This window comes from Aricia agestis, chromosome 4 (genome assembly GCF_905147365.1).
Source record: "Aricia agestis chromosome 4, ilAriAges1.1, whole genome shotgun sequence".
NCBI lineage: Eukaryota > Metazoa > Arthropoda > Insecta > Lepidoptera > Lycaenidae > Aricia > Aricia agestis.
This window is the reverse complement of record NC_056409.1, coordinates 19,177,307-19,187,815: the sequence shown is the minus strand read 5'-3', so window position 1 is coordinate 19,187,815 and position 10,509 is coordinate 19,177,307. Positions and strand designations below refer to the sequence as shown.

Sequence of the window (10,509 nt, the reverse complement as noted above, 5' to 3'; positions counted from 1 at the left end):
TGAAGAGCGATTATGGTTGCATAGATATACGTAGACGCGCCTATGACGCCTCCAAATTCCAAGACGGTTCCGACGAGCCCTACTGCCCGACGGGGACATTTTACCAAGATGGACTGTGCGTGGCAAGACCTAAACGCTCCCCTGACGACTGTCCAGCCGGGACGGTGAATATCAATGGGGAGTGTGTGCCTGACTCCGGAGATACTGTCGACGAGCCAGACTGTCCAGTGAATTTAAAGAAGGAAGACGGAGGATGCGGACCTAATTGACAAATCGTAAAGAATTTCACGTTGACGCACGTTAAAAATATTAATGTTTTTGGAATATTATGTTCGTAGAGAATATAAGAATAAAATTATGAACTTTGCGTACTATTAGTTATTGTTGGTTAAGTACCCAAAAAAGACATTGAAACCGTAGTAGAACTTACCGCAGTAAAATTGAAATTTGTAACCGGTTTCAGATCAGGACAGGGGCTCTCGATATATTTTCGGTCGTACGCCATCACCAGAGATACCAACAATAACATTTTGTATAAAATCATTGTTAAAAGAAGCGACAAAAGTTGTTTCAAGAACGTAGAATACAATAAGCTAAGTACGTGTAACCCTTAATTTATAGGCTCTGCTTATATTTAAGTAATTATTAAAGATTTATGGAATGTCAACAGCCAATTAAAATTGTACATGATAAGTATATGTAAATTTTACACGTGGCTTCACTTGTCCAAAGATAGCAAATTTTACATTGCGCTAGCATGACTTCTTCCATCAAAGAATATGTTGACATCATAGAAACATAGGCAAGGAAAATTTGACATATTGTCCTTGTACAGTATTTGTTATAAAGAATTTCTACTGTGGTTATGCTAATCTGCAATCCATACTAATATTATAAATGCGAAAGTATCTCTGTCTGTCTGTCTGTCTGTCTGTCTTGCTTTCACGCCAAAACTACTGAACCGATTGCAATGAAATTTTGTATACAGTTATTTCTGAGAAAGGACATAGGCTACATTTTGATGTGGGAAAATATCTTATTTCCATGAAAATTTCGATGAAAATGAATTCGCATTGCGCGTGGCCAGCGCTCATCCCGGGGGTCCTGGGTTCGAGTCCCGCAGGCGGAACAAAAAGTTTTCAATTTTCCTGGGTCTTGGATGTGTATTAAAATAAAATTTCAAAAATCTTAAACATATTTTATGTATAATATTATAAAAAATCCAGAAATATATCGATGGAATGAACATTTTAGTTCTAATACGATTCAACAGATGGCGTTTTATTTTTTACTTTATTGTAACATAGAACTAATCATACTTATTAGTTAGTATGTTTTTGTTTATAGTTTTTAATACGTTAGAATATTATCTATACTAATATTATAAATGCGAAAGTATCTCTGTCTGTCTGTCTGTCTGTCTGTCTGTCTCGCTTTCACGCCAAAACTACTGAACCGATAGTAATGAAATTTTGTACACAGATAGTCTAAAGCCTGAGAAAGGACATAGGCTACTTTTTAACTGAAAAAAGGGGTTGTAAGGGGGTGAAAATGCGTAAATTTGGTCAAATTAACTTAGTTCCAAAAACTTAAAACAGATGGCGCCAAGAGTCCCCTAGATCGCGCTATTGCTTGCTCATACGTATTTCTATAAGAGGTGGTACCATATTGAGCTAGATTTTTCGATTCTTTCGATTGTTATACACGTTATTAACTAATAACTCACCTACCAACTTAGACATCAAATTCAAAAACAACAGCGCCAAAACTACTGAACCGATTGTAATGAAACTTTGTACACAGATAGTCTAAAGCTTGAGAAAGGACATAGGCTACTTTTTAACTGGAAAAAGGGGTTGTAAGGGGGTGAAAATGCGTAAATTTGGTTAAATTAACTTAGTTCCAAAAACTCAAAACAGATGGCGCCAAGAGTCCCCTAGATCGCGCTATTGCTTGCTCATGCGTATTTCTATAAGAGGTGGTACCATGTTGATGTAGGCTTTACGATTCTTTCGATTGTTATACACGTTAATATTAACTAACTAGCTGTTGCCCGCGACTTCGTCCGCGTGGTCTTTAGTTTATAGCGCGCGGTGTCAACAAAATTTGTGTCAAATTTAAAAACTTTTGAAAACCCTGGTAAGTGGTACCCCTCTTAGGGCCGCGTTACACCGGAATGGCAGCGCTGAAAGTGCTCGCCTCGCCGCTGCCATTCCGGTGTAGGGCGGCCCTTAATTAATCAAAATACCCAAAAACAGCTGTGCAGTGTGCACATAATCTATACTAATATTATAAATGCGAAAGTATCTTTGTCTGTCTGTCTGTCTGTCAGTCTCGCTTTCACGCCAAACGCCAAAAGTATCTCTGTCTGTCTGTCTGTCTGTCAGTCTCGCTTTCACGCCAAACGCCAAAACTACCGAACCGATGGTAATGAAATTTTGTATACAGATAGTCTAAAGCCTGAGAAAGGACATAGGCTACTTTTTTTTACTGGAAAAAAGGGTTGTAAGGGGGTGAAAATGCGTAAATTTGTTCAAATTAAGTTAGTTCCAACAATTCATAATAGATGGCGCCGTGCGTCTTCTACATCGCGCTGACGCTTGCTCAAAAGTCTTCCTATAAGACGTGGTATCATCTTACATTTAAGTTTCGATTTTTTTCGATTGTTATATCTATTCTACGGTATTAAATAACTCAGTACTTTATCTGTGCAGTGACGTAACCTTAAATCTATCAATGATAAATAGTTTATGGGTAAAGTTGTGTAATCGGAGGGCTAAATAAGCTTTAAAATTTGGCATAAAATATAAAGTTTAATATAAAAAAATGAAATACTTATTGTGTGCACACTGCACAGCTGTATTGATTTAAGGGGTACCAGGGTTTTTTTATAAAAGCTTTTGACACCAATTTTGTTGACATCGCGCGCTATAAAGTACTATAAACTGAAGTTCACGCGGACGAAGTCGCGGGCAACAGCTAGTGATCTATATGTTGACAATATTATGTTTAAGTCACAAATCACAATATTTTGATTTCATTATTATGAAGAGGAAAAACATGTTTTTGTTTGTAGCCCCTAAACCGCTTTTTATTAAGATTGCAACAGATATCATAGATGAGCAGTGAACAGCTTATTAAACTGCTCGCTACCGTGTATAGTATGACTATTATTCAAACAAACATATTTTATGTATGCAATATACATAATAAAGGATTTGCTATTTCTTAAAAATAATATTAATATAAAATCTCACAATTAAAAAGCAATTAATATAATTAGTTGACATGAGGGAATTATTCTTTAAATTAACCAAAGTAAATGTCTAAACACATTAGGCCGAAGTAACGCGGCGTAAATTCCGCAAGATCGCAATCATGCGGAGTTTACGCCGCGTAACTTGGGCCTAGTGTGTTTAGACACCTTAAAGTTAACAAGAATATAACTATTAACCTTTCAGTATACAAATAATTAGCTTGTTAGGGTTCCGTTTTAGGGTTCAGTAGTCAACCAAGTTTTGCTTATTACAGAACCCTATAACGGAACCCTAACGAGCATATATTTTTTTATATTAATAGACTAATATTTATATGACTAATAAATATTATTAGTCATATAATTTAAGAGTAATATTGTCCTACAAATAAAACAGTCCATATTTTAGGACCATCAATTCAAAGTATGAAATCCTTTCTATTTCTGTTAGCTACCACCTTTAAGATTTTTCGCAAATAAAAATTTTGTTTCAAGTCTTGTCAAAATGAAGCTACTCACAAAAAATTTGCTTGATAGTAATAAAAAAAATTGTTCTAGGGCTCCCGTACTACCTATTATACTTTATCATACTCACATCAGATCAAATTGCCTCTCGTATGTGAATCAAAACTCTACTTAATGTCATAATATTATTATGATTACTCTTCACCAGCCGTTGCCGGCAATTTTATTCTGCCGCTTTAGTATTATTTGTTACTTCATACTCATCAAAATCAGTTCAACGGCTAACACGTGAAGAGGTCCCAGATAGCTATTTTGCATTTCTAATATTAGTACAGATAACAATTATAATAATTACATTGTTATCTTAAATAGCTCACGCCGTGTTGCATGCAATTATAACTTACTAGATGACCCGGTGAACTTTGTATCACATCCTTCTTTCCTTTACTTCCACGAATATTTCAATTTTCAAGACTATAATTAGCCCAATCGCCTTTAGCCCCTTCTCGAGTTTGGGCGGGACTAACAAAATTAAATTCATTTCAATTTATACAGATACAACTATCACCTAGTTTCATATTTCCAATATCTAGTCAATAAACATTATTTATATCCTTATTTTCTAGTCATGATTTTGTATACGAAACAGAAATATCTTCTCAGAAATAATAATAATCATTTTCGTGGTACCGAGCAAGAAATATAAATAAATAGAACATACTTACGATAACCTTTGACAATGCTTCGACTGTATCTTTCTCTACAGTTGTGATCATGGATTCCAGTAAAATACTCGTTATTCTTTTATTCTTCTGTTGCTTCAATAACATTTACAGTTATTTCACACTGCCAGGACAATGTCCTGATGTACTATATTATTTGCAAGAGGATTTTAGATTGGCTGATGTAAGTATACCCTTATTTTTCACGTTTCCCAAAGGATCTTGGTTTTCAAAAGAAATATCTTTTGAAAACCAAAATAATAAATGATTATGATCCGATAAGTATACATTCATTTTTAACTCGACTGGAAATTGATTTGTCGCACGAGAACCGTACATTTTTCCGGGATCTAAAGTATCCTATTGTCCTTTACCGGGACTCAAAATCTCAATACCTCAGCAATCGATTCAGCGCTTTTGGCGTGAAGAGGTAGAGACACACAGAGGAGAAACAGTTACACACATATTTGTATAGGATTTTAATCTTATAAGGCTCACCTTTTTAGTTCTACGGAAAGTGGTACCAGTCCTACCACTACTCCAGCGATGGGCAGAACCAGAACAACTGTTCCTCTATGGAGCTGATGACGAGACCTTCGGGAATCTACCTGAACATCTCCAGGGTAGACCGTGGGCTGTTCCACCGGTTCAGCGTCGGGAAGTTGGACATACCTGTCAAGGTGGATGATGCGGCGAGGCTGGATCTCATATTTGGATTTAAAAACGCACCTCGACGATGTAAGTAAATGCTTTGTTTTAACGAAATTGATATAAAGAAAATACTAGTTAATGCCCGTAACTCCGTTAAGCAGAAAATCGTTTATCGTGCTGGAATCGTACATTTTCCTGGATGTAAAGTATCCTATATCATTTCACGGAATTTCAAGTATCTCCACACCAAGTTTCAGCAAAATTGGTTCAGCGCATGGGCGTACCCAGGTTCTGGGCCAGGGGGGGGCAAATTACCCAGGTTCTGGTGCCAGGGGGGGGGCGAAAATCACCCAGGTTCTGGGCCAGGGGGGGGGCAAATCAAATTTTTCATAAGCTAGGTGTTTATAAAGAATAAAAAAATAATAATTTTTAGTTGTAAAAATATTGTATTGCAAACAAATGGCAAAAATTCGTTCTTAATTTTTAATTTTTATAGATAAAAGTACTAGATAATATACTTAGTAGGAACGTCAATATGATCCAGCTGCCCCCCCTGCCCCCCCCTCGGTACGCCCATGGTTCAGCGTTTTGGGTGCGAAGAGCTAACAGATAGATAAATAGACACATTCCTATAAATTAAAATATTAGTATGGAAGTATTGATGATTGTGTTCGCATTAGTAAATCCAACCTTTTTCATTTTATAGTAAAAACGAGAAGATATCCGTTTCATGTCCTGGCGACTAACTACAAATACTACGCTACTGTATACACTTGTCAGTACAGCCCTCTTATTGATAAACATTATGGTAAGTAACCAAGGACACACTTTTTAACCGACCTCCAAAAAGGAGGTTCTATATTCGGATGTGGATATTTTTTTCTAAAGTATGGTCGCTCTAACCAGCGATAAAATTAATTGACCTTTTGTCCTCATTTTCTCCCATCCAGTGACCGCTGGAATCCTTTAATTATTAAACTTTAAATTCAAGTAAATACTCAAAATATCTGAGATTCCCAGGCTTAAGTTTAGAATGTTTTGATTATAAATTGCAGTAACAAAATAAAAATCAGCCAAGTGCGAGTTGGACTCGCGCACGAATGGTTCCGTACCATTAAAGAGCAAAAATAGGTAAAAAATGTATTTTTTTGTATGGAAGCCCCCTTTATTTTTTATTTTATTTAAATTTTATTATTGATCATTAAAGTATAAATACATGAGTATTTTGTAAACATTTCAAGTGCCTACGTATTGCCATTATTGATATCGAGCAAAAACTAGCAAAAAATACGTTTACTGATGGACAGACAGACAGACGGACAGACAGACAGACGGACAGACAGACATCGAAGTCTTAGTAATAGTGTCCCGTTTTTACCCTTTGGGTACGGAACCCTAATAATACTTACTTTAGAGTGAAAATATTGTCTTTTATAGAGTTCACTCTAAAAGTATAATTATAGCAGCGATGACTTCACTGTAACAATAGCTGAAAGAGTATTTTTTTTAAAACTGTAATGGGCAAAGTCATGACGTTGGGGGGCCTGCCCATTTAAAATTAAAATACTTTCAGCGCTGCTATTTTTACAGAATACATAAGGGATATGTACAAACCATAACCTTGTTATGATAATATAATTATATCAAATGAAATGAGTTCTACCATGTCGTGAGACTAGAAATTATAAATGGCCTAAAATGAATAACATTTTTGCAGTGTACGTATGGGTATTGTCAAGACATCACACACTCAACGAAGTTTCAAAGGAGTTAGCACTGAAGCCACTCAGGGAAATTGGAATCAAAGATTCGGACTTACTAAAAGATGAGTTCGATAAATGTGAACCGAAATACTACGAAGACTTTCCTGCGGAACCTCTGACATTTAGATTTCCTGTACCCATTTAAATAAATATTACTGACAATGTTTTCAACTCAATTGAAATTTATTAATAGTTTTTTGTTTATATAATATTATGCTCTAAATTAAATAAAGTTAAAAGATATACTTTGAAACGTTCAATTTATTTTCTATTTTATTATTCCCTGTACGCATTGTGGTGTGCTTGAATTAGAAAAGAATATTGTAAGTAAAAGCCTGTTAAATAAGGATTTTATAATGTATGTTAATAAGAAGCAATTAGCTAAAATTTAAAAAAAATTAACAGCAATTTATAAATCATTAAAACATTCTTTGTAATTACAATTTACGAGCATGATTATAAATAGCTACAGAAGAACATCCAGGTTTGATTCTAAATAATTATGAAAGACATCAATGATAGCTTTTTAAACAGACATTTATAAGAATAACAAGCAAAAAATATGTCTGATGATAACGCTATGAAAAAAAATTAAGAGATTTCAACTTTCTGCATGGTGTAATGAGCAGTGAACTACATAAAATCTACAGAATATTTGGCAGCTAGTGAAGTTGCATATTATAATTATTATTTTTAACAAAAAATTAAAACCGACTTCCAAGGTAAAAACAATAATAACATCCTTATAATGTGAACTAAAAAGTATTGAATAATTTTTCCTATCTAATAGTGCCTTTTTCCAAATTCGGCTAAAATTCAACTAAGTATATTTTATGTAATTGTACTCAATCTTCATCATTTTGAAGTCTGTACCAGATAGCTGAATCTTCAGTCTGCCAGAATATTTGAAACTTTTGGAACTGGCACCGACTTCAAAATTATGAAGTTTGAGTACATTACAGTAAAAAAAACCACAATCGAACATAATATTATAACCTCCTCCTTTTTGGAAGTCGGTTAAAAATAGAAGAGATAATTTTAAGTACCCATTTGGAAGTTAAATTTTCTATTTTACATATATAAAACTATACATAAAAATAACATTTTATGGGCTTACACATACCATTAATTTGTGTGTAAAACTGATTTAGCTGCGAATTAAGTTAAATAATTGCTTAAAATATATAAAAGGGGAATATTATGATCGATGCCTACCTATATCTAGTAAAATGTTCCGATCCGGTGCCATAGTAAGCTTCATGTTCATTGTACCGTTAGCTGTAGTGAAATCAGAAAAATGTCCAAATGTAAATCCTGTGCCAAATTTTAATCTCACTGCTGTAAGTACAATAATGTTATTGAAGTCAGTTCTAAGAATAATATCTGCAAAAATAAAAATGAACTTTTTTTTAATATTCGTGAAATGTCCGGGGAAGGTTCATGTTAGGAGTAAAGTGATACGATCACCGGATCATCTAGTTAGTAAGTATAGTTTTCACAGAGCCAGTACTGGCTGTCAATAAGACTGGCAGCCAGTATTGGCTTGGTATATGCCGCGTGTGAACATTTTGGCCTGGCTTGAAAAACTGTTCACACGCGGCATATCCAAGCCAATACTGGCTGCCAGTCTTATTGGCAGCCAGTACTGGCTCTGTGAAAACTATACTTACTAACTAGATGATCCGGTGATCGTATAACTTTACTCCTAACATGAACCTTCCCCGGACATTTCACGAATATTTAAAAAAAGTTCATTTTTATTTTAAACTATACTTTATGTAATAAATTATTGAAGACACGCTAATTTTCAGCTAACTGGGACGTGGTTTAAAGTCGCTAGATATAAAGAAGATACAATTGAAAAGACAGCAAACGGAACCAATATAACTCTTTCTTTTGTCAAGAACGACTTAACCTACTCCATGTCTTCTTTCGTTGGTAATAAGTTACACACGATCAATGGTACTATCAAACCTGCACCTGAAGCTGAAGGTAAAGGGATTATAATCTATACAATGGAAACAGAAGGTAATTACTCAATCATTTTATTTTCTTAACGATTTGTAATATCATTGTAACCGTTCATGAAATATATTATGCTTTAAAAACTATTTTTTTAAATGAAATAAGGGGGCAAACGAGCAAACGCGTCACCTGATGGAAAGCAACTTTCGTTGCTCATGGACACTCGCAGCATCAGAAGAGCTGCAGGTGCGTTGCCGGCCTTTTAAGAGGGAATAGGGTAATGAGGGTAGAGAAGGGAATAGGGGAGGGTAGGAAAGGAAATAGGGGAGGGTAGGGAAGGGAAAAGGGTAGGGGATTGGGCCTCCGGCAAACTCACTCACTCGGCGAAACATAGCGCAAGCGCTGTTTCACGCCGGTTTTCTGTGAGCCCGTGGTATTTCTCCGGTCGAGCCGGCCCATTCATGGCGAAGCATGGCTCTCCCACGTCAAAAAATAAAAATCAAGGAAGTATAATTTAACCTTAAATTATACATCCTATTTTCTAAATTGATCAAGTGACAGATATACATACTCTAAAGTTGAAATTACCTAGTTTTTAATTGTTCACTGTGTTACTGTTATAGATGGGACACATTTACCAAATGTTTATATTTACGTCTTGGCAATAGACTATCACAAATACCTAATTTTATATGACTGCATCTATAATGAGAAAACTAAAAAAGCTACAGGTGAGTATAAGAATAAGAGATGATATAACTTAAAGGCAACGTTCCGATCGTCGCAACACGCGACCGCGACCGACAAAAATTTAAATACAAAGCCGGTTTCTAAAATAGGCACTCACACTCGTCTTTCATATGCCAGGTGAAAAAGGACGACGCGGAGTCATCGGCAAGTTAGTTTTCTATGAATAAAAGATGAACTATAATGATATAAATATTAAAGAAAAGACAGCAAACTTCGAAGATCCAAGCAAAAATGTGTCTAAAACAAGGTTTTTTTGTAAAAATACAACTATCGAGCACTTTTTTACTAATCGTGTTATCGTCTTGAGTACTTGTACTATTATCCATTCTGTGTCTTGAGCATTTAATCTTCATGAACTGAAGTTACTTGTGTAAAAAAATCAGTTTTCTAGACCATACAGATTTTGAGATCTAGGTTTAAGTATAATATAGTCAAGTTAGGGTCAGGTGCATTCTTAAAGTTTTCATTTTCTACTGACGTTGGCCTAGCGACCGCAGCAGCAGCTTTGTAGTGGCGTTGACCAAAATGAAACACGAAGTGGCATTTTGTTTAAATTTTTGTCGAACGTGCTGACGCGTGCTGAAGTAATTATTCATTTCAGAGTTAGTATGGATATCAGTCAGAAATCTCCATGTACATAAGGACATTGAAGATGCAATCAACGCTTTTGTAAACGCCAATCATCTTATCAATTTGGACAAACTCGTATGGGAGAGACCATCAGATCACAAATATGCATGATTTTTAAGATATTATCATAAGTAAATTAAGAAGATATTATGCAATAATGTGCAATTAAAATAAAAGATACAGAAATTATATCCAAAGCGAACTGAAAATTTGTTTTCTTTCATTTTATTTTGATTCGTCAATAAAATCGTTAAGTATCTGGATTAAAATCTCCACAGATATCAGTATCTCTATGAAAATATCTCAA

The 10,509-nt window shown here is 35.0% G+C and overlaps 2 protein-coding genes across 3 annotated transcripts; both read left to right on the top strand.

Moving 5' to 3' along the window:
- The first annotated feature begins 4,465 nt into the window (after nucleotides 1–4,465).
- Nucleotides 4,466–7,030, top strand: LOC121726652 (insecticyanin-A-like). The gene is made up of 4 exons (XM_042114102.1): nucleotides 4,466–4,627; nucleotides 4,950–5,181; nucleotides 5,801–5,902; nucleotides 6,812–7,030. Exons 1-4 carry the CDS (start codon nucleotides 4,496–4,498, stop codon nucleotides 7,000–7,002), a joined length of 657 nt encoding a protein of 218 aa, XP_041970036.1. The 5' UTR covers nucleotides 4,466–4,495; the 3' UTR covers nucleotides 7,003–7,030.
- Nucleotides 7,031–8,060: 1,030 nt separating this feature from the next.
- On the top strand, nucleotides 8,061–10,322 carry LOC121726656 (insecticyanin-A-like). Of its 2 annotated transcripts, XM_042114106.1 has the most exons (4): nucleotides 8,061–8,197; nucleotides 8,669–8,885; nucleotides 9,446–9,553; nucleotides 10,174–10,322. In XM_042114106.1, the coding sequence occupies exons 1-4, from the start codon at nucleotides 8,087–8,089 to the stop codon at nucleotides 10,311–10,313; spliced, it is 576 nt and encodes a 191-aa protein (XP_041970040.1). In that variant the 5' UTR covers nucleotides 8,061–8,086; the 3' UTR covers nucleotides 10,314–10,322. The 2 variants fall into 2 exon arrangements, with proteins under 2 accessions (XP_041970040.1, XP_041970041.1); XM_042114107.1 differs by lacking the exon at nucleotides 9,446–9,553.
- Nucleotides 10,323–10,509: the final 187 nt, after the last annotated feature.